We start from the raw sequence: 25,333 nt of genomic DNA on the forward strand, positions 1-25,333 counted from the left end.
AAGTATCTGTTATAAAAATATTTTTATCAAAAATGATTTCTGTGAGTTTTTCTTGGTATGAACTGAATTGTATGCTTGTGCTCCCCACAACTCGTTCATTTTATTTACCAGCTGCGCAATTGGTATCTGTTCACTCTCATGTTATTTGAGATAATCTACAATTATAAATAATTTTTCACCATAAGCTGCTGGTCTTGCTTGTGTTGTTTTCCTTTTCTTGAGTGTCTAGTAAAAATGTCTTTGGGACTTTCTTACGTGTTTAAAAGATACCACTACAGGTTTGGTGGTATATCTGCAGCATGAAGTTCACTAATGCATATCAGTCTTCCTCGCACTTCCTCTGCCCACTCGTCATTACTCCAGATGTCATTACAAACTTGTTCTATCCTCTTCTGTATATCATCGGTTCCGACAGAAAAAAGTCGTTTCGTTTTAAATTGCTTTTATGTGACTCTTTCTCGCAAATAAACAATGACCTTTATAACTGAAATGTGATTATGAGCGTAGAATTGGAGCATCAGTAATAGATTCCTTCAATATATTCTGCTGACTCTTGCTTTTTGTAATTTATGTTTGGTTTGTATATATTTCTCTACATTCCTGGTGGACATTCTGTTAATATGCGGAAGAAAGTATCTTATCCTTTCTTTCTCTACTAGCTTTGTTTACTCCTTTTTCTCGTAATTTGACGGACGATTTAATCTTTGATGCATATAATGCATTGTTCCATAACTACCACTGATATATGTGAGTAAGTAAAATATACAGTCTTTTAAACTGTAGTAAATACGTATATTTCTTAATAACAAAGTTTATGTACCTCTATCAGTCAATCTTATATGCATATTGTATTGAGTTTAAAATTTTAACACTCCTGTTGACAATTTGCGCTTTATGAAACAAGAAATACAATCTTTATACTTCATGAAATATTAATTGTTACTGTTAACGTTAACCTAATTTCATTGTTTGGATTTCAAAACACCTTAACAGATTTAGTCACAATTTATTAGGAAGAGTTTAACAACAGACTGAATTGCATCACATGTACTAAAATAGATAAAAATGGAAATATAAATAAACACACCAAAAATGATATAGAATTCTTTCATTTTCCTCAAATCTAAGTTTATAGGTCATTCTATATATATAACATGTATAAATAGCACACTAAGTTTTCCTTCTCTTAAGGCGTATAAATATTGCATGATTTTGTTAAAAAATAATATTAAATATTGCAAAAAGGCCGACGAACATTGTTTCAAATTATGGCTGAAATGGACTTTTCTCCTAATATAAAAGATGGACATACTACATCATTTACTACTCAAATCTGTAAGAAACAAACCAAATCTGGTAAGATTATGTATTTTTGCTGAATCACAATATAAAAAGTGTTGACTGAGGAATATATGTAAGAAGTATTTTAAGGAAATTGATATGAATAATTTACGTAAATCTTGTGTAAAACATGTTATTCTTTACAAGTTTTTCGTCGCCGCTATTTGGAATCGGCAATGGATATATTGCGCTTGTACGTTATGTCCAAGACTCAAGCTAGAACATCACTTAGAAAGAAAAAAATTCTTATCTGGCATTTTAAGCATTTCAGTGCAAATTCAAGATCAAATTGTACTTCATATACATTCCCGCCCATCCATAGTTTAATCATTGTACAAGCTACTTATTATTATTAATATTATTTTTTTTACATAATTTTATATAACTTAATTTATTATTTTGATTATTTTTGTAGGGCCGCATTTTTTATAATGTTTATTTTTTTTATTTTTTGTTGAATGAACTTGTACAATGATTTTCGGCCAAATATAAAAGTATCATTTTCTTCATTTTCGATTCTAATCCATAGATAATCAATAGCTTATTTTAAATCCTGTAATTAGATCCTGATGGCAAGATTGGTAGATCACCTGTAAGGTCGTCTCAAAACAGATTATTGTTGTATTTGTTTCAATTAATCATTGTTAATTTAAGACATAACTAAAATTAAATATTATATTTTTCAGACTGTGAACGCAACACCTTGTTCACAAACTCCAAACAATTATCAGAAGAACCCCACATATCGTGTGATGAAATTGTACCAAGTGGAACGAATGCAAAACGTTTTAAAAACACAAGGACTCACACCAATTCAACTTGTGCAGAGGTACATATAAGTGTTGATACATCCCAAAATGCATCTGCTATACAGCCAGAAGAGAGAAGTTTGATCGACAAGCCTGAAAAGGAGACAGACAAAAATGTAGAATCTACGATGAAACAGAAAATATTGAAACAATTTAAACAGGTGTATCCTCATATTTTACAACTAGTCATAATTGGACTAGTATGTTACTTGATATGCAATCAAAATGGTGCAAGTCATATGTCAAAACGGGAATCGACGTTTGTCAATCTGAATGTCAACTTTGATTTATATAGTGTTGAAACTACATCTGGAAAAATTCCATGGAGACCCATCGACGTAACATTCGTTGTATTAGAAGGGAACGGCACAAAGATTTACGTGCGTCAACCTGGATCCTATTCAATTGATGTAACATTGAATTTTGATAACAGACGAAATAAAGATCAAGTCACTGTATCTGTGTGTATTTTGAATAGCAGAGACACTGGAAACCGTTGTATCCCTGAAGTTCTTTCATCACACATGCAGAGGTCCGTGACAGCTAGTGTAAATCTTAACTTGCAGAAAAGCGATGCTATCTGGGTCAGTGTCATAGGATTAAATCTCGTCTATCAACGTGCTGATGTAAATAGCATGTCGATAAGAAAATATGACACATAGGTAGAGTCATTAAAAAATATGACTAAGTGAAGTCTATGTGCTATCCTTGTATAGCAGAATCTAGTATATGAAGGCACCAAAGAGATTATCCTACAGCAAGAGTGTTAAAAAGATCTATTTTAAGTGGAAAGCCATTGATCAACACATTAAACGAAAGTAGGGTGTACTGTTATGGAAACAGATGACTTCGGAATGACAGGGAAAATGACATCTGCACTGTTTATATTTTGTAAAAAAAATGTATCATGTATGTCTCTTATATATACATATATAACAAGTTTAAAAGGATGCTACATAATAAAAATCTCGAACAAACGTTACATATTTAGGATAACTAATATCATTTATGTAATGTAACATGATTAGTATCTTGCCATGAGGTAGTCAAACTGAAATCATAATCTCGCTCATCATACAAATTATCACGAATCAATGCGCTGGTCATTATTTTTTTTTTCAATATTGATGTTTGGAAGGAGTTTCTTTAGTATTTTCCTCATACATCTGTTGGAATTTCAACGTATATTTGCGGTTTCTGCTTCATGAAATTTGGAAACACTGGACACAGCCATTGTAACTCTGTCAAAATGACATAATAGCGAATGCACCCAGTTGATAACATAAACATATCAGACGGTTATCCTGCGATCTACAGATTCATGATACGAAAAAAATGTATTTGATTAATTGAGATACCGACACGTCGTATCATACGGCCAACTCATGGAGGTTTTAGTATAGTAGCTCTCAAAATCCCGCAGTAAAAGTATGTTTGTGTTATGATCACAACCATTTGAGTGGGCTGTATGCTATGAACAAAACTTATCATTTATGTGTAGTCAACTTACGACGAAAAACAAAGTTTGTTTACACTAGAAACAGCCATATTTATAATGTTATTGCAAGTGAACTGTAGAATGTCGAAATTTTCAAAAAAGAGAGGGGCGGATTTTATATTTTCTAAATTCTTCTCTTTTCACAATGAACTTAAGTGATCACACAGCGCAATGTTCCTATAAAGTCACCTATAACTGACTTTTCCATAAAGTTAATGAAATTCTGTAACCATTTTTAAAATCTTAAATTTCTTCGCACTCCGAATGAATTGGTCAGAATTAGATATAATATTGTAGAACAAATAAATAAAGAATGTGCTCTTGAGACATAGGTGCCCGCGTGTGTGACTATGCAAATAAACTCATCATAGATACCAGAATTGCAATTTTATTATTTGCGCCAGACGCGCGTTTCGTCTACAAAAGACTCATCGGTGACATTCGAATAAAAAAATGTCAAAGGCCAAATAAAGTACGAAGTTGAAGGGCATAAGTCAACGTTCATTAGTTTCTGTATGTTACATTTAGGGATTGTTCTGGGGTTTGAGTGCTCTCTTTGTTCGTTCATAAACTGTAATGGAGTGGTGCAAAAACGGTTAAAGTTGCGACAACCAACATATTCTGTGTTTGGTGATACTACGCATTGTGCATGTTTTTTTCATAACAATTGGTAGAGACAAAGTTAGGGATTTGAGCGGAAACACGAAACTGTTAGCTTAATAATTTTTCTTTCCATGAATGGACAGAAATCTAAAAAAGGGAAAGATACGCCACCATGATTTGAACTTGATCTGTGTTTTGTGGTTTTAAGCATTGTGTTTCCGGACATTTGGTTGTGGCCAAGTAATGTTATAGAACAGAAACTATAACCTAAGGACATATGCATGAACGGACAAGAAAAAACATGCGTCGAGTGCACAACTATAAAGAAAACTTAACTAGAGGCTCTAAAGAGCCTGTGTCGCTCACCTTGGTATATGTGAATATTAAACAAAAGAAACAGATGGATTCATGACAAAATTGTGTTTTGGTGATGGTGATGTGTTTGTACATCTTACTTTACGGAATATTCTTGCTGCTTACAATTATCTCTATCTATAATGAACTTGGCCCAATGAAAATTGTTAAAAATTTACTATAAAGGACATTAACTCCTTATGGGGTCAATTGACCATTTCAGTCATGTTGACTTATTTGTAAATCTTACTTTGCTGAACATAATTGCTTTCTACAGGTTATCTCTATCTATAATAGTATTCAAGATAATAACCAAAAACAGCAAAATTTCCTTAAAATTACTATTTAGGGGCAGCAACCCAACAACGGGTTGTCCGATTCATCTGAAAATTTAAAGCCAGATAGATCTTCACCTGATAAACAATTTTACCCCTTGTCAGTTTTGCTCTAAATGCTTTGGTTTTTGAGGTATAAGCCAAAAACTGCATTTTACCCCTATGTTCTATTTTTAGCTGTGGCAGCCATCTTGGTTAAATGGCCGGGTCATCGGACACATTTTTCAAACTAGATACCCCAATGATGATTGTGGACAAGTTTGGATTAATTTGGCCCAGTAGTTTCAGAGAAGATTTTTGTAAAAGATTACTAAGATTTAAGAAAAATGGTTAAAATTGACTATAAAGGGCAATAACTCCTAAAGGGATCAACTGACTATTTCGGTCATGTTGACTTATTTGTAAATCTTACTTTGCTGAACATTATTGCTGTTTACAGTTTATCTCTATCTATAATAATATTCAAGATAATAACCAAGAACAGTAAAATTTCCATAAAATTACCAATTCAGAGACAGCAACCCAACAACGCGTTGTCCGATTCATCTGAAAATTTCAGGGCAGATAGACCTTGACCTGATGAACGATTTAACCCATGTTAGATTTGCTACAAATGCTTTGGTTTTTGAGTTATAAGGCAAAAACTGCATTTTACCCCTATGTTCTATTTTTAGCCACGGCGGCCATCTTGGTTGGTTTGCCAGGTCATCGGACACATTTTTTAAACTAGATACTCCAATGATGATTTTGGATAAGTTTGGATTAATTTTGCCCATTAGTTTCAGAGGAGAAGGTTTTTGTAAAAGATTACTAAGATTTACGAAAAATGGTTCAAAATTGACTATAAAGGGCAATAACTCCTAAAGGGGTCAACTTATTTGTAAATCTTACTTAGCTGAACATTATTGCTGTTTACATTTTATCTCTATCTATAATAATATTCAAGATAATAACCAAGAACAGTAAAATTTCCATAAAATTACCAATTCAGGGGCAGCAATCCAACAACGCATTGTCCAATTCATCTGAAAATTTCAGGGCAGATAGACCTTGACCTGATGAACGATTTAACCCTGTTAGATTTGCTACAATTGCTTTGGTTTTTGAGTTATAAGCCAAAAACTGCATTTTACCCCTATGTTCTATTTTTAGCCATGGCGGCCATCTTGGTTGGTTGGCCAGGTCATCGGACACATTTTTTAAACTAGATACCCAAATGATGATTGTGGACAAGTTTGGTAAAATTTGGCCCAGTAGTTTCAGAGGAGAAGATTTTTGTAAAAGCTAACGACGGGCGACGACGACGACGATGAGAAAAGCTCACTTGGCCCTAATAAAAAGCTAATAAAAAAAAACTTATGCAAAATGATGGCGATTATTAAAATTGCTCTATAAAAGATTTTATTAAGAAATTGAAATTCTTGTGTCAGACCAACCTTTCATCTCTTATATGCTTTTATAACTCAGCTGTCACCTTTTTGTGTCAAAGCATGATGTAATTTTCCAAGGGTATACTTTGGTACTGGTATGAAAGAATGTTTCATCAATGTTCTTCAACTTCGTACTTTATTTGGCCTTTTTAACTTTTTTGGATTCGAGCGTCACTGATGAGTCTTTTGTAGACTAAACACGCATCTGGCGTATATACAAAATTTAGTCCTGGTATCTATGATGATTATCTCCCTCGTGCTCTGTCCTGATTATTGTCTGGACGTGGTTTAACTTTCGGTTCTTATGAGTTACTTCAGCTCTTCAACGTTTGTATTCAATTTTGGACTTTTGGAGATTTTGCCACGAGGATTCCTTAAGAGACTTTTAAGTTCAACAAAGAGCAAAATGAGCTTAAACTTGCAAATGCCGATTTTGATTGAAGTAAACATTTCATATGTGATGTATTTGACTCAAAAATATCAGGTTCACAAACACTTTTTGATAAAATTTAATGTGAACAAAAAAGATTCCTTACATCTTTGTAGACAATGGATTACAAAACAAAAACAGAACTGAAGTTTAAACAACATATGTACATGCATACTTGTTATTGTAATATTTTATGTATTGAATATAATACCTAGGACTATATCACAATAATACCGAACTCTGAGGAAAAAGAAAACAGGAACGCCCCTAATCAAATGGCAAAATCATAAGCTAAAACACATCAAACAAATGGATAACAACGGTCATATTCCTGACTTGAAACTTAAACTGTTATATAATACTAGATATTTCTTCAATATCCTCAAATACTATGTATGGCTTTATTGCATTTAAAAAATCTACTCTACAAAGTAATAGACTGAACACTGTATTGATCTGATGTTGAGAATTTTTTGTGTCCTTTTTGTAGTTTCAGAGTCAAATAATGGTCAGCCCTTCAGTGTTGACATGAATATCAATTATATGGTCGTTTTAATAAATTTCCTGTTGACAAAACTTTTAATTTTTCGAAAAACTAAGGATTTTCTTATCCCAGGAATAGATTACTTTAGCCGTATTTGCACAACCTTTTGGAATTTCAGGTCCCTATTGCTCTTGAACTTTGTACTTGTTTGGCTTTATAACTATTTTGATCTGGGTGTCACTGATGAGTATTATGTAGACGAAATGCGCGTCTGGCGTGGTAAATTATAATCCTGGTACCTTTGATAACTATTTTCACCACTGGGTCGATGCCACTACTGGTGGACGTTTCGTCCCAGAGGGTATCCCCAGTCCAGTAGTCAGCACTTCTGTGTTGACATAAATATCAATTATGTGGATGTTTTAATAAATTTCCTGTTGACAAAACTTTTAATTTTTTCGAAAAACTCAGAATTTTCTTATCCCAGGAATCGATTAGTTATCATTACCTTAGCCGTATTTGGCACATTTTTTTTGAATTTCAGGTCCTCAATGCTTTTCAACTTTATACTTGTTTTGCTTTATAACTGTTTTGATCTGAGCGTCACTGATGAGTCTTATGTAGACATAACCCACGTCTAGCGTATTAAATTATAATTCTAGTACCTTCGATAACTTTTGGTCCTACTTTACAAAATATTGTGAAAAAGTACATGTTTTGTTTCGTAACAATAAGATTACACAGTAAAATAAAAGTAGGTTGTTTATCAGATGTTTTGAAAAATGATTTAGCCAAAGACTAATGACAGTTCCTGTTGATTTTCTATAACAAATACATTCTTTATAACTTTCTGACAAGGTTACAATAAATGAATTAATTTTAGATTATAATCAAATGCAAGATTAATTTTATGTATTTAAGAATTGATTTATCTGCAAATATCTGTACAAATGAATACTCACTGAAAATATCAAATGTAATTGGTACTTCTTATATTTGGTTGTTACTATAATGTATATATAATACTTTTAATAAGCAGTTGAGTGTGTGATTGTTTCACCACTAATTGGTAATATCATGGCAACCATATTTTATTGGTGAAAAACTTGGTGTATTGGAGATCACCACAACCTTTTGCTGGAAAACTGCTAGTCAATTAAGATTGGAGTTGAATGCATCTGCCTTTGTGGGGATAGGACTCGCACATTTAGTGTTACCAGGGTAGGGATCAGCAATGACCACAAGGCAGAAAAATTACATATAAATATATCACTTGCTTCATCCACAATCACTGTATTGGCAGATATATTAAGAAGGAAAAAACAATAAGCATAAGATTTAATATATCTTTCATTCAACAAACAAATAACTTTTATATCATTCATACTAAAAGCCAATATTAATAATATTGCACAAAAAACAATGTAAACTTAAGTACTCTATATGTAACTCATGTATTATACCAGTCTAAAAATAGTAATGACAAAGTGCATGTTATCAGGAAAAATAAAATCCACACTCTAAAGCCAGCACTGTTTTTTATTGCCTGAAAAAATGTATATAATTTAATTTAGAACCGAAGGAAACAAGATGTTATACCTGAAATCAAATCAATCAAATAAATTAAATGCAAACACAATTTTATAGCATTGTATTGTACTGAGAGTTCAAATAATTATTCAAGGCATGTTGCCTGTACATGTATTTGCAAATTTAATGTTTTCAAGTATAGTCTCTTAATAAATGTCAATTTTAGTTGCCATGCTGAGATTTGTTGTGAAACTTGAGTTAACATTTTGCACAATTGATAGGTTTGGATTACAAAAATTTACTCTATTAAACAATAATTTAGTTTTCAGTGTTAGAAGTCAGGAAAATGGCTATTGTTATCTTATAGTTTGTTTCTCTCTGGGTTGCATTTTAGTTGTTCTGTTGTGTCGTTGTTCTCCTCTTATATTTGATGTGTTTCCCTCTGTTCTAGTTTGTAACCCGGATTTATTTTTTCTCAATCAAATTATGAATTTTGAACAGCGGTATAGTACTGTTGCCTTTATTTACAAGATTATTCAAATTCAGAAAATCAGAAAATGTCATGTATAATAATATTATATATATCTTATCTTACCTCTCGTATTTCTTCATTTCCTTTCGTTATATTCTCTGTTGTACCCACTGTGGTCTGTTCAATACTTTCTATGTCAGTTTCCTGTAAGAACACATATTCACATCAGTACTTTTTAAATTAAAACACCCTTTAATAGAAAACCCTGCCCTAGGGTGCAATCAACAGTTTTTTACGTGACGTCATTCTGTAACAGGGCATGTAATAGTGGACCCATCATGCAGAAGTCAGATATTCATAGTTATATAGATATCTATACATCAATGGAAAGATAATTCTATGAACTTTCTGAATAAATAAAAAAAAATCCAACATCTCTTGTTTAAACATGCAAATTGGTACAAGTTATCAGCTGGAAATTAGGCATTTTCCCCCTAAAAAACCTTAAAAACAGACCACCTTTGGACACACGGATCAGTAACCTGTGCATATATTTGAGATTTCTTATAATATGCATTTCGAAGAGCTTATCCGTCTGATTTAAAAAAATGTAGTTTAAGCCTACGTTCGTCTGCTCCGAAAGGAGCTATCTTACCTGACAAATCAAAGTGCTTTTTGCAACAGGTGAAAATCAGCTGTTTATGGAGTTGCCTCCCATATAGTAGGAAGTCACAAAAACATTTTTTTTTTTTAAAATCTTGACAAAAGTGGCATTTTAATTGAACTTCAATATATGTTTTTCACATTGAACATAAAAAACAATCAACCTTTTCATTTAGTGGTATATAAATAGCAGGGAATTCCATCAGTATGTAAATCTCACTGGGGAAATACCCCTAGTTTTTAGTACGAAACTGTTTATAGCACCCTTAAGCAAAACCTTGTATGCGATATATAAAAAATTCTCAGCTTTTCTGAATCTGTACACTATACCGATTAAAATGATGTCTTACTTTAAGGATTGTGACCACGAATAGTGAAACTACAGCTCTTTTTTTATGTCGCGCAGTATTGGCATATTGGCCAGTGGCAAACAGTTTAACTGGCAAATTCCAAACATTTCCTGTATCACATTTTCATCAGTTTTACAAAGAAAATAAATCATAAAATAGGGTTTCTTTTGAATAAATAGAATAAAAACTATGAAATAGGCATGAATAAAGTTACTTTAAATAGATTTTGTCCCTAGTACTATATGAACTAAGTTATAGCTGAGTTGAGAAAATATTGAAATAGTGTTTTTCTTAGGAATAGCATGTGTACCTTTTTGACTATAAAAAGTACCAAATATATATTATAATGAAGAAAAATTTATGTGACACTGATCAGGAGTAAAGGTCAAAGTAGAAAAAATCTCCACTTTTCATATGCAACTTTTTGGTTCCAAATATATGAGAGATTGAATAAAAATATCATGACGTCGCAAAAAATTAAAAAACTTCAATATTCGCACAGAGTCTGGTTTTCTTATATCTGGTTGCTATGTACAAATCTGTAATATTTGCATTAAATATACCAAACTGATGCTTTTAAATTAATGTATACATGCCGTACAATATTTTTCAGAATTATTTTACTCCATTGGCTAACACATTTCTATGCTAAAACATCACTATATTTTATATTTGTCCCTTAAGGGTGCAATCAACAGTTTTTTACGTGACGTCATTCTGTAACAGGGCATGTAATAGTGGACCCATCATGCAGAAGTCAGATATTCATAGTTATATAGATATCTATACATCAATGGAAAGATAATTCTATGAACTTTCTGAATAAATAAAAAAAAATCCAACATCTCTTGTTTAAACATGCAAATTGGTACAAGTTATCAGCTGGAAATTAGGCATTTTCCCCCTAAAAAACCTTAAAAACAGACCACCTTTGGACACACGGATCAGTAACCTGTGCATATATTTGAGATTTCTTATAATATGCATTTCGAAGAGCTTATCCGTCTGATTTAAAAAAATGTAGTTTAAGCCTACGTTCGCCTGCTCCGAAAGGAGCTATCTTACCTGACAAATCAAAGTGCTTTTTGCAACAGGTGAAAATCAGCTGTTTATGGAGTTGCCTCCCATATAGTAGGAAGTCACAAAAACATTTTTTTTTTTTTAAATCTTGACAAAAGTGGCATTTTAATTGAACTTCAATATATGTTTTTCACATTGAACATAAAAAACAATCAACCTTTTCATTTAGTGGTATATAAATAGCAGGGAATTCCATCAGTATGTAAATCTCACTGGGGAAATACCCCTAGTTTTTAGTACGAAACTGTTTATAGCACCCCTAGTAGCATTATCACATTCCCATTTCCAGTGAACTGCACAATTTTGATCAAAATCCTATTCTAGTGTAATGTGGATTTGTTTACTTTTGTAGATATAAATTTTCATAAATTATTTGATTGTTGTCCCTTTGCCACAGTATTAAAACCTGTAAAAATTGTGTACTTTGCTGAACATTTAAATACCTGGTTCACAAATACCAATATTGTTATCTTGCAAATTAGAATGAATCTACATTGTATTTTAAATATTTCACTTCAAAATGTACAACTGTATTAATTTTCAAGTTGATGTGACTACTTCATGGTAAAATATTTCTGAAGCCCTTGATAAGTGACAGACAAGAGGACAAACAAACAGACTGGAAACACCAATCTCCCTTACTAGGATATCTTCCACAAGGTATAAAATTATTACAATAAAGTTCATATAAATACAATCACCAATATCAGTATAGTTTTGTAAATAAATCCAGTAAAAAAAACATTCATATATAACTTTCTGACAAAAATACATACTTTAAGTCATATGAAACGAGTGACCGGTGAAAAATAATGTTATTCCAATTCTTGAACCAATGCATACCAACATCATAAACTTAGTGTTCTGTGCACGATTTTATCATTTTTTTCGCCTAAATTTCATATAATCATCTTTTTTTTTTTAATTGGTCAGTGTTGTGAAAATATGACAGGTAATTAAAGTTTGTGTTTTGAAGCCGAAGTTTAACGACTATCACTGTTTGTCAACAATCAACAAAAAAAAGCATGGATATTGAGCACGTGTTTAACATGTACAATCAGATAATAGTTTATTTTTAGGACATCCATGCGTATTGCGATCACCGGATTTTTACATGATGGGTCACACTGGGGTCACTTTGCATTCGGAAAATATGTCGGGGGGATGCTTCCTGGAAGGAAGCAATCAAAATAAAGTAAACTTCTTCTAAATATGAACAAATTAAAGAATTTTCTTCAGAAAAAGTATATGTACATAAGTTTTATAATGAAAACTATCCATTGAGTTATAAAAAAACATATGCATCATTTTTTTAAATTTGAGGTTTCTTATAATTTAAACAGGATTCTGCTTGACAAATAATAAAACCCTGAAAAACCCTGATGATTATATGAATATACATTGTTACAAGCTTTGTTGCAGTTTTCAAACCAGTTGTTTGTCAATTCAGAAGAACAATCAATAAATATCAAAAGGTTCAAATATTTCTCAATCTGTAGACAAGCCTCCTGCTTACTTTCTGTACAGTGTTTACAAATTAAGAGTGACAATTTTAGATATATATTTTCCTGAGGAATATCTGCATTAAAACAAAATGAATAAATAGTAATAGACTTTGTCAATAGGGCTCTTTAAGAATGTTCAAGAATTCAAAACAAATTAATACAATATGCAACTTCAATTTGAAGATCTAGATTCCCTTCTATAAAAAAAAAAGAAAAAAACTTATGTCCTGAATTACAGAATGACAGAGGACAGACACCATGTTTTAGTGATTAATCCTATAGCCTTCAACAAAGACAGAATATCTTAAGACAGTTTAACATAAGTGTAATAACTATTGTGTTACTTTCAGATGATATTTATATACATGTATGAATGTATAATGACATAAAATATTACATGTTTAAGTCTGATACACTGTCTTATTTACATTTACCACATGCCATTTAATTTTTCAAACAAATTTAGTTTGAGACTGTAGATTGATTTTTTATTTTGTGTGTGTGGTGTTATAATGTTGTTCAATGACATTTATTGAACATCTCTTTATGTTCACTTTCAAATAATATTTAAACCACTTGTTCATTTTCAAAGAGTTTTTAAACCACTTTTTAATTTTCCAAGAATATTATGTTATCATGTTATGATATTCTTTATATCATTAGGCCGTTTTTATTTAATAAGTTGGTTTACGGACATCAGCCCAAAAAACTTAGGGTAGGAGGAGGGAAAAAAAATAAATTTAAACTAGATCTTTCCAGTTTTGTTTTTTTTACTTGGTTTACGGATATCAGCAGGGCTCACACTTTTTCAGAATTATAGGGAGAAGTGACTTTTCTTTTTGAAACTGATAGGGAGAAGTGGTGAGATTTGAAAGAGAAGTGCTCATTCGCTTGGTGCCCTACAATGTTTGGATTTTACTATAGTATAAAGGGTCATATGTTAAATAATGTTCTTTTTATATTGTTCAATTCATATCTGAGTATACAATTAAAGTAACATTTCAAATTAAAAGTTTTACTTAGGTTCTTGTGAGAAACTTCCAACTAAATATTTAATATCTAGCACTAAAAAAAAATTTTTTTTATTTTGAAAAATGTAAAGAAATTATAATATATCAATTACAATTTAATTCAAAACTATCTTAAGTATGAAATTCAGTGTCTCTCATCAAAAAATATATAATTTAAGCTGGGCCATAATATATTGATATTAGCTAGTGTAATAGTCTCAGAGTTAAGCAACTTTAATAAAGTTTGAAACAAATTCAATACATAAAAAATATAGGGAATTATATACACCAATCAATTAGATGTAACTAAAAGTCTCTTAATGCATGTGAAATACGTAATTTTTTCCTTTGTGGTCAATATTCGTCTGTCAGCTGTTCCATCCGTGCGTCCGTAATAATTATTGTAAAAGTACGGATTTCGGTTTAGCTGGTCCGGTTCAGATCCGTAGTTTAGGAATCGGTAAATGGCGGACGAATGCAAGAAAATTTACAAAAATAAACGATGTTTGACAAGTTATTTGGAAAGGAACATGACGTTTTTAATGCAATAAATGGATTAAACATTTACTAGAGGCAACTTTTATCACGTTTAAATGAAGTAACAAACTTATTTTACCGCCGAAATTTAGGTTGATGTACGTTTTCGAGTAACAAGCACCGGAACTTGCAAAAATGTTCGAGGTGATAAAAAGTTGTATTTTTTATCAAATAAACTGCTACACACTGCAAATACAATGCTTCAGCCTCTTTTCTTAAGATAATGAACCGTTTATGTCTTAATTTCTTTAATTATCAATAAAAAAAATGATGTTTCATCAACTTGGTAAAAATTGAAAATGTCCGATGACGGAAGCGACTGAAAGCGAGTATCGTCAAGAAGAGGGCGACTTGTTTTCGCTTTTGGGTGTCGGGGAAAGCTTACCAGTCACGTTTCCGTTGCACTGGTTAACGATTTTTTAATGCAGTAATAGGAACCAGAATACGAAATGTAAACACAAAAATTCCGTTTAAAATTTTCTTAGTAAATCGAGAAATATGAGGTCGGCGGAAATAATTTTTAAGGACAAATGTGCGTTTATTTTTATTTGAATTAGCGAAAATTCGGGTCGGCGGATCCGTAAACCAACTTATTTAATAAAAACGGCCTTACAATAAATTTACCTGCTCTAATACTTTTTCAGCAAATATTTCCTGTAATTTAGCTATTTCTAAAACTTTTCCTTCTATTTGGCTGAAAAAGATAGACACATATAATACAAAATATAAGAAATGATTTATGGTATGAACATCATCCTTGAAAAGAACCTTACTTTTGTGTTTGTCCCATATCAATAACCTCGTCATTAGTTGAAGTATGTAATATTTTTTTTATTTGGAGAATTAGGTTATAATGGCAGATCTTTTATTGTTTCAGTTCATTATTGTTGATTCTAATATGACGACCTATTATCGTCAACCAGTATAATTGCAATACATCTACCTTTAGCACAAACGCAGTAACACACAAAAACGGCTGTTCCACGTTACGTCCAACTTATTTATACTGCCAGATATTCTTAATTTTCGACATTAAAATCCCCAGTTTACAAAGGCCAAGATTCAGATACAATATAGTTATCTCTATTCTACAGCAAAATAAACAAATCAGTCCAATTCAATTTATTTATCATGGAAAAAATTCATAAAACGAAAATTCCACCAAATAATGTTATTGTCTTGGCATGGCAACGAAACAAGGTGACGTCACAAATATGTTTCCGTAAACAAAAAATCAAATGTAAATACCAGGCTAATGCTCAGGGTAAAATAATTGAATATAAATGCCCAACCCATGGTTAAATGAAAACAAATCTACAGCTGCCATGAATTATTTCTTCTGGTTTTTTTTCCATTAGGTTGCTGTCTAAATAAAGTATATGGCACATTTTCTATTCATAATCATAACTTATAAAAGGCTATTTTTTTAATATTGTAAATAAAAACATTTTAGCATTAAAAGAATATATATGAGTTTCAGACAGATACCTGCTCACCTTTAATAAACTGTACACTGAAGTCACTTCATAACAAATTGCCAAAAGTTTTACTCAGTGTAGACTTTAGTAAAAAAAAAAGTGAGATAACTCTTCAAATAAGCAATGGGTTTATAATACTGTACATCTGGACTTTTATAGGAGCTATTTTCACCATTTTGATGCTTTAAGTTTTCACACTATTTAACTTTGCTTGTCAATGATAAAGTTGCCCTTAACAGTGAAAATATTGCTTTAAATACTTCAACTATTTCACAAAGGGATACTTTCACGCATTTATGAGATTATGTTATAAGAAAAAATATCCCCTGCATGGAAATATGTCAGAGTTGTCAGATTTCTAAATGCGTTTTAAGCATTTGTATGGTACAGAGGTAAAAATATCTTTTGTATGGTATAGTTGTAAAATGATCTGTGTTTCTTTATTTAGATTGGAAGAATTTTATAAATATTGTTGACACAGATTATATATCTGAGTTATATCAAGAATTTTTAAGAATTATGTCCCTGAGCTAGATCTACCTTTTTAAGGAATGTACCAGAAACATAAGATATACACATATTGGATCATAATTGTATATATATGACATAACTAGAACCAGTTAAACAAACCAAAGCTTTCTTTGTGTATGTGCAAGACAGTTGTAGTTATCATGGCTTCAACTCACCTTACTTCACTAACCAAGCTGTTTAATTCATTGAATAACTCTGCATTCTCTTGCTCAAACTAAAAAAAAAGAAAACCAGAACTTCATACATACTCAATTAAAAACTTGTTTCTTGCTGTCTATCTATCTGAATATATCTTAAAACAACAGGTATTTTTTAATAATAATAATAATTTTCAAATAAATCCAGCAAGTCCATTATAATAAATATGCGTACTTTGGGGTTGATGATACAACAACTTCATGATTAACTATCGTCAATGAAACTTCAGATTGATAAAGGGCACACATCGCCAGAAAAAAATAATGCCTTCTATGACCTAGGCTGTGCATAATTAACAAAATAATAAATTCTACCATTTGAGCTTCCTCCGGTGAAAAACTGTCATCTTTGACTGGTGGTGTGTGATCTATATCAATATTTGATGGTCGAGCAGGAACAGCATCTGTAAAAAAAAAATTTGAATTACAATTTTATACACATTTCAGTATAAAATCAAATTTTGAGAAAAGCCTATTATCATCTTCTGCTTTAAACTAGTTAATTTGGTGTTAAAAGTATTGGTTGTTTGTATTAATATAGTTTTTGAAGTAAAATCAAAGCGCTGTAAGCGCTGAAGGCAGTTAACCAAAAACCAAGGCAACCGTAATTATGAAAACTGTGACAATGTTGCCTCAACTATATTATTCTATATTTCATTTGATTTTTCATATTGTCACAAACATGAATATATATGGTAAAGGGGTGTGGATCTCGACCGTTTCCAAGTTCTCAAACAGGAGGGGGTGGGGTAACTCCAGGGACTCCCCCTATATTTCATTTTTTATTTATTATATTGTCCTATACTTGAATATATGCAGGGGTTGGTTCAGACGGGGGAGGGTTGCTGGCTTGCACACCCCTTAAATTTGCAAAGCATGGGTCGTTCTCAGCTTAATAAAGAATATTCCGATAATTTTACCTCAAATTTTTTTAGCCTCGCTCTGCTCAGCAAAATTTAAGTTTGCGCCCCTCCTAACCTTAAATCCTGGATCTGCCCCTCATATGGTTTAGGGGTGGGGAGCTCAACCGTTTCCAAGTTATCAAACAGGAGGGGGTAGAGTGGCCCAAAGAATGTCACCTATATATCATATGATTTACTTACATTAAAGTATATATAATATAGTTGCATTATTTGTGAAAATAAAGAAAGAAACTTTCAGCTACTTTAATTGACCCTTCAAAATTGAGAAAAACAAATAACCCTTCGAAATTGCAGTAGTATGTTTACACTTTAAAAGCATCTCGCATGCATTATCATCATTTATCATTTATAAAGAAAATTTAGACTGTGACCATGAACACGTATATTGTTAGATATACTGTTCCCAGCTGTCACTTTGTATTGGATTTTTAAATTTAAATTTGTCAAAAAGTAATTTTGAGTTTCTGAATAAAATATTTTTCTGCTTTTTCTTTCTTTTACATATATCTTTTGGTTTACAATTCTAGTGTTTATATTCATTTACCATGCATAGATGTATTTTTTCACCTGCTTGGATTTATTTTGTAAATGATCGCCAAACCCGGAATTACCCTTATCCGCTTCCGGAATCGGATCCGATATTGTAAAATTTTGTCTTCACGGCCGCCATTGTTATGTGTTTACAATGTTGTTTTTGTCAATCAGATACGATTTTACTCGAATTTATACAATATTTGTCGGCGATATTCTGTATAAAGCTAGCGGTTGAACAAAATGAATATCGCTGTCACGACTAATAATGATAAAAATAAGTTTTTAGCTCGTTTAATTGGAGACTTTGGTGAACATGGTGGAAGGTGACTACGTCGTAGCTAGAAACCAACTATCATATTCGAAATTCCGCTTGCAAAAGTGGAAGGTCGCGGACCTCGGACCACCGCTAATTTGCACACCTGCCTCCAAATTGAAAAGCTACGAAAATTTCTTTTTCTAATTTGAAATTGCCGCCAACAGCATGAACAGTTGAACTTATTATATAATAGACTACCGACGTAGTTGTACTACGTATGGATGACAAACAATATTCCTACGACTTTTGTCATTTGGGAAATCTAAACTACTTGTCTTAAGAGATTTTCTGCGATTAAATATTTCATACAATTGTTCTTTGACATCTTAGCTAAAAGCACAAGTCATAATGAACTACGCAAGGATTCTTAATAAGCACTACTTCCTATGTGTAACTTTAAAACTTTTGGATAAATCGACGATCATTTAAGGTTTTTCTGGTCATATTTTTTGTAATCCAGAATAAAAAGTATTAAAAAAGTGTTCAATTAGTTATATATAACATAGTAGCGAGCTAGATAATAACAATGGCAAGTATTTCAGCATTTATTGGGTAGAACACAAATCTAGGGTGCTCGCATAATGCAGCTTAACTGCATAAAAAACAAACAAAAAGCCACTTGGGCAACAAGTTTATCTATACAAACTAAACTATCATTGATATATCTTGTCAGCATCTTTGTAAAGTTTTCTTAGTTTAAACTTGAAATAATACAGACAAAATCTTTATCAAAACTAGTAAACATATTGCAATCATTGCTAATATTCATAACCTTGAGTTTAATGTCCTTTTTAACTAGCTTTTTATTAAATTATAAATTTGTTGAATTTGACAGCTTTAATTCATTTTTTGATAAAAAGACAAAAATGTATTTACCTATAGAAGAGTTAGATTTGTCACCCTCTTCTAAATCAGCTTTTGTATTAATTTTTCTTTGTTTTGCTTTTCTTTCTGGTGCTAATTTAGATCTGCAAAAATGAATAAAATAAAATAAACAACATCTGTTAAATTTGTAAGAAGTGAAAATTACAAGATGAATAAAATAATATATCACTCTTTCTGATACTAGTAACATCCGTTTTTCAAACCTTTAAATAATTGGTTCTATGGATGTTACTGTTTTTAGACAATGTACTTAATTTGATTTTGTTTTATGTTCATGCTGAAGTAGCTGTATAAACATTTTTATAACAAATTAAATCTAAGATACATTACCTTTATTTGTAAAAAAAAATTTAAATAATTTTGGTAAGTCATCATTACCTGATTTTTTTCACTATTTCAAATGGACAGGTATGACTTAAAAAATTAGTGTTGAAAAAAATATACTTACATTCGTTTTTTATCAACAACTCTTTTAACTCTCACAGCTCTTTGCTCACTGTATACCTTGCATACAACTGAAAAAGTGTACTATTATGTCATACATTGAAAAGGTACATGTACATGAAATCTATTATTTTTATTATCCGTATTAAAATATAATGCATTTTCTTGGTGCTTTCCAATTTTTTTAATTGACCATATCTTTTGAGTTATCAGAAACCAGTATTAAGCAAAGAAATTATTCTTTCACCCTGGTTTTTGTTAGCATAATGAATTCAAATGTCATGTTCTTTACTGGTTTAGCAATAAATCTGATGCAAACAAAGTGATGTTGTAATGTTTACTGTGATATTCTACTACAACCTTTTAATTTACTATGTTTAAATAGAAATAAACAAGAATGTGTCCATAGAACATGGATGCCCCACATGTAAAAACTCTATGTGTACTAAGTTTCAAGTTGATTGTACTTCAATTTCATCAAAAACTACCTTGACCAAAAGCTCTAACCTGAAGTGGGAGGGACAGATGAAAAAAACAAATGGACAGACAAACAAACAAATGAATGAACGGACAAACAAACAAATACACAGACCAAAAAATATAATGCCCCTAAGTGGGCATAAATAAAAAAAAAAATGCAATTATACAGTGACTTCTTGTTGTTTACATCCACATTACTTGATATCTGCCTCTTGTAGATAGTTTTCTCATTAGCATCGATACCACATATCCTTATTCTTAAAACATGTATAAGGCAAGACACTCTCTATATGCTGATAGAAGTAGTGGAATAACAATTTAAACACTCATTTTTTTATTAAATAAATAATGCTTACCTTTAAGATAATCTTCTATAATTCTAATGACGTGATCTCTGTGTTCCTTCACTTGAGGATGAACAATCTGATGATGGGCTGTTTGGACATGTAAATTAACAAGCATTCTGTGAATATTGCATGGCAATACATAGTCCCCTACTTGTTAAAAATTCATTGTATTGGAACAAAATTCTAACTTGATATATAACTTGTGTAAACTTTACAAATGTCAAATCAATATCTTCAATCATGACGCAAACAAGTGTTGAAATTGATCATTTAAGTGAATGTTTGAAGTCCAAGGACCATGACTCTGCACAAAATCATTAGACTGGAACAAAATTTGACCTTGATCTGTAACTTTTCATGATAAAACTATATACAAATTATCAAATCAATATCTTCAAGAATAACAAAAAAAGTTCCGAAAACTGATTATTTGAGTGAATTTTCTAAGTCAAAAGACCACAACTCTGCAAAAAATTATCAGACTGGAACAAAATTAAAATTCGATCTAGAACTTGTTATGATCAAACAATATATTAAATTAATATCTTCAAGCATGAAAAAAAAATTATTTGCCAGACTGACAGATGAACAGACAGACAGATGGATGGATGCCAAACCTAGAGTCCCCTTTGATTTTGTCAGTAGGGGAATAATAACAATTAATAAAATTGAGAATGGAAACGGGGAATGTGTCAAAGAGACATTAACCTGACCAAAGAACAGAAATAAGGGTTGAACATGTTTTGTGAGATCTCAACACTACCCAATACCTCTAACCAATGTAGACAAACACACATCAATAAGCACAGTAAAACTCAGTTAAAAGGAAGTCAGAGTGACAGAGTCCTATGTTGGAATAGGTAACAGAAGAAAGAGTTATTCAGAAATTTAAAAAAAATGGAATTGAATCTATTTTGACCTTTTCAAATTTGCTAAAAAAAGTATGTTTCAGTTATATCTTTATAACGTTGTACATGTACATTTCAATTACAAATGTATTATTTATGACAATAATTTCCTTCTATTACCATCTTTTTTAAACATAACAATGGTCTGTTGACATTTCTTGATGACAGTTTGAGCTTCTGTATCAATCTGATCTCTTTCTGTGTCTGTAAGTGATGATACATCTGACGACAAGAAACTGAAAAGTAAACAATTATTTGTTTCATATATTTAAAAGCAAAAAGTTTTGTTACATTCATCATATTTGAGAGAATGCAAATAAATGGATATATATTTGGGTATACAACCATGACTATGTTTTTTACACAGTTAAAGTTAATTTCCCTCAACTCAAAAGGAGTAGGTCCGGTAAGGGCCGATTTTGACTTAAATTTCAGGTTCAACTAACGAAAGCTTTTGGACACTTTTTAAACAGGTAAGTGTCTATTTCAATTGATTCAATTAGTTTGTGTGAAAGATTTTAACTGATTTAATCATTAAAAACGCTCTGATTCAAGCTTATATATATGAAAAATCTATCAAATATGCCAAAAAAAACGTCACTTTTCAGATGTTTTTTGTCAAAAATGAAAGTGGCTGCATCCGTGTTCATCCTCAACCTTTATATATGATTTGTATTATCATCAAATACAACTTACATTTCAATATTATGAATGAACACGAATGCGGCCACTTTCATTTTAGACGGAAACCGTCTAAAAATTAACCAAAATTCTAAAATTTGGAAGATTCCAGTAATTTAGCATGACTTTATGATACCAGTACGCAATATTTGTGCATTGTATTGTCAAAAACAGCTCATATTTATGTAGCAGAATCATTTTACTTTCCAAAATAAAGCTTATGGATTACATTTTCACAATTTTCTAAAACTGCTATATTTTGGGGCCAAAAAGGGGTCTTACTGAACATACTCCTTTCTGTTATTTCAAGGAAAATGTCTTACACACTTGCCAGATTTACATTATGTTTTCACGGTTATCTCAAAATATTTTATCAGTCTGCTCAACATTGAGATTATGAATGTCAAACTGTATTTAATGTTTAAATATAGCAAGATGCTTATTTTTGAATTGACTGATGTTTAATGTTCTGTTAGTAATCTGTTGATTACATTCAAGATCATAACATGTAAATGTGATATGAATATGAACCACAATCTAACTAACACACAGCAGTCATTCCCAAGATTGCAGAGTTTAGTAAAAATGAGTCTGATCCAGTAAAGAGATATGCATTACTGAACCAAATAGCAAGTAAAATTTAAGTTTTGACCTAATCATGCAGGGACTGCGCTGTGCGTCGTCAATGTCGCAATTTGTGATGTTTTATTTCATCGGGCGACAAAAACAGCTGCTGGCGATATTTCTGGCCCCAACATTTAAAACATGTGAAAATTTTCATTTCTTTTGACAATATTGATCTTCATTTTAATTGGTAAAAGTTAAAAAAAAAAAAAAAAAAAATTCTACAAAATTTTACCTGGCGACAAGTTTATGACTTTGTTTACAACCCCATGTTAATCAACAGTTACAACAGGTGTCATAATCTGTTGTTACAGATCTGTTTATCGAATGGGTCATTAATGATCATCCACATTAATTAATTCAAATATATATACATTGTAATTGGTCAGTCGGCATTTTGTCTATTTCATTTGAAGAAATGTTCATACAACAACACAATTTCCAATGTTTACCGTAGTTTTGATTCATGTGTGTAAAAGACTTATAAAAAAAAAGAGTCTGGTCCAGTTAAGACAAATTGTTTACTGGAACAAATGTGCAATGATTTCTCAAAGCCATGGGAAAGATTTATGTTCAAATTTAGACTGGTGTTACTTAATTCTAAAAATTATTGTATTCTGTTTATTTTAACTATTGTATGTGTACATGGTGTATCTCTATGTATGTGTGCCTATGTTTTTAAGATAATTCATAGATCACTCTTGGCAAACTTTTCAATCCCTTTTGACATCATTGTTAAAATAAGTATGGTTGCCTATAATTGCTCACATCCATTTTTTTTTACCTTTGGTGCAAAGTCGTCTCATTGGCAATTCGACCACATCTCCATAATTCTACAAATGTATATGTGTAGCGGTAAATAATTTTGTCATATCTAATTACCTGCCTGCATTTACATAATCCTTTCTGTGCTTTAGTAGAAAATCTTTCAACTGTGTAATGGTTGATACCTAAGAAGAATATTGAAACTATAAAATAACTGTTCAATGTGGGTTATAAATCAAAACATTTCAGGTAATATCAGAATTATTTTACACAATCTTGAAATACCATTAAAATGTTAAAAGTACAAATTGATAAAGATTTGCTTTTTTTTAAACAATAAGAGTCAAAATAAAATTGAGAATGGAAATGGGCATGATGAGGAATATGTCAAAGAGACAACAACTTGACCAAAGAGCAGACAAGCCACCAATGGGTCTTCAACGCAACAAGAAAATTCTGCAACCAGAGGTGGTTCTCAACTGGTGTACTAGTTCAGTGAAAATTGACATAAAAAATCAAGATATTGAAAAATTTAATTTTTTCACAGAAAGGAAAAAAAATGCCCATCAAAAACCAAGAAAGATTTTATCTCTCTTAACCCTTTACTCCATGGATATTTTTTTTTAAATACTTGATTTCGCATAGGACTTTTTTCAGTAAAAAAAATCATCAGGTTTAAAGTGTTAATGCATTGTGAAAACTAATATTTCAGTGATCAATGAAATTCAAGTCAGATATTCTCATGAATCTCCTTTTCATATTGGATAAATTTTTTTGAAGTCTGATGCAGACATTTTGGAGACATAGCGTTTCAACTGAGGTACTACACAGGCGTCATTAAAAGATTATGGAGTAAAGGGGGTGGCGTCAAAAGGCGTTATTATGGAGGAAAGGGTTAAACACTAAATGCATTTAACTTTTATATACATGTGGATGCTAGGCCTTAAAACTTTCCAAACAGCACAGGTAAGTCTGTACACAGAGTAGTTTTTGATGTGAAAAAACAGTCAAATTTGTCCATTTGTTTAATGATCAATGAACCTTAACAGAACAAGCTTTTATAAATAACGTTAAAAAATCAGCAGTATATTGTCTTTTTAAACATCTTGCAGTGATATCTGTATGGTTACGACAAAGTTACCAATTCTCGCTTTAACTTGACGAGAGATAGAGCGCCTATTGAAGATGTTGGAGAGCTGTAATTATAATGCACTGTCTGTTTATATTTATTTATTTGAAATAATTAAAATTTTATTTGTTTTACATTAAATCTGTTTTGTCATTTCTACACTTAATTAGCCTTCTTGTCACCAATAAGAAGTGAAACCCCTTATACTTACCAATCCTTTTGCTGTGTTTTCAAAATCACTCCTCTGTTTTGTGGCAGGGAAAATATTAGTAAATTCTTTCTTTCCATTTTCCTTTGAAATCTTATTTCTACTTTTTATAGTTTTGACTGTCGCTTTAAATAAATTAGTAACATCTGACATTGTGTTGAAATGAGAAAAAGGTAAACAATATGTGTGACAGGTTACATATATATATGCTTCCAACTTGGCACTTTTCGGTTCACAGATTCATATGTCAACAACGACGAACTTATTTTTATTTTTACTTGATTATTACTGGGTAGTATGACGTGAATTGTGTGGCCACTTACAGCAAAAAATATATCATTAACTATCTTATTTATGCAAGATACTTATTACAATGATTGAAAATAAAATAAAAATATGTTGGCAACTTATAGCAACATTTTGGTCTTCAGATTTTGTGCATCTATGTCGAT

The 25,333-nt window shown here is 31.3% G+C and overlaps 2 protein-coding genes across 2 annotated transcripts; one reads left to right on the forward strand and one right to left on the reverse strand.

The window, feature by feature from the left end:
* Window positions 1-1,194: 1,194 nt before the first annotated feature.
* Window positions 1,195-5,039, forward strand: LOC139520665 (uncharacterized). Its single transcript, XM_071313520.1, has 2 exons — window positions 1,195-1,356; window positions 2,028-5,039. Exons 1-2 carry the CDS (start codon window positions 1,269-1,271, stop codon window positions 2,810-2,812), a joined length of 873 nt encoding a protein of 290 aa, XP_071169621.1. The 5' UTR covers window positions 1,195-1,268; the 3' UTR covers window positions 2,813-5,039.
* A 3,568-nt stretch (window positions 5,040-8,607) lies between these two features.
* Window positions 8,608-25,318, reverse strand: LOC139520667 (syntaxin-18-like). The gene is made up of 11 exons (XM_071313521.1): window positions 24,885-25,318; window positions 23,662-23,729; window positions 21,595-21,710; window positions 20,576-20,653; window positions 19,744-19,810; window positions 19,287-19,378; window positions 16,953-17,041; window positions 16,596-16,654; window positions 15,056-15,125; window positions 9,410-9,490; window positions 8,608-8,830 (listed from the first exon to the last, which is right to left on the reverse strand). Exons 1-11 carry the CDS (start codon window positions 25,032-25,034, stop codon window positions 8,735-8,737), a joined length of 966 nt encoding a protein of 321 aa, XP_071169622.1. The 5' UTR covers window positions 25,035-25,318; the 3' UTR covers window positions 8,608-8,734.
* Window positions 25,319-25,333: the final 15 nt, after the last annotated feature.

Source organism: Mytilus edulis, chromosome 4, assembly GCF_963676685.1.
Source record: "Mytilus edulis chromosome 4, xbMytEdul2.2, whole genome shotgun sequence".
Lineage (NCBI taxonomy): Eukaryota > Metazoa > Mollusca > Bivalvia > Mytilida > Mytilidae > Mytilus > Mytilus edulis.

Bases quoted from the DNA above. Each gene is read 5' to 3' on its own strand.
- LOC139520665 (XM_071313520.1), top strand. From the start codon at position 1,269: ATGGCTGAAATGGACTTTTCTCCTAATATAAAAGATGGACATACTACA. The intron at 1,357-2,027 runs GTAAGATTATGT...TATATTTTTCAG, and splicing joins TAAGAAACAAACCAAATCTG to ACTGTGAACGCAACACCTTG.
- LOC139520667 (XM_071313521.1), bottom strand. From the start codon at position 25,034: ATGTCAGATGTTACTAATTTATTTAAAGCGACAGTCAAAACTATAAAA. The intron at 20,654-21,594 runs GTAATAGAAGGA...ATGTCCAAACAG, and splicing joins TGTTATGTTTAAAAAAGATG to CCCATCATCAGATTGTTCAT. The intron at 9,491-15,055 runs GTAAATTTATTG...GTGTTCTTACAG, and splicing joins CTGAAAAAGTATTAGAGCAG to GAAACTGACATAGAAAGTAT.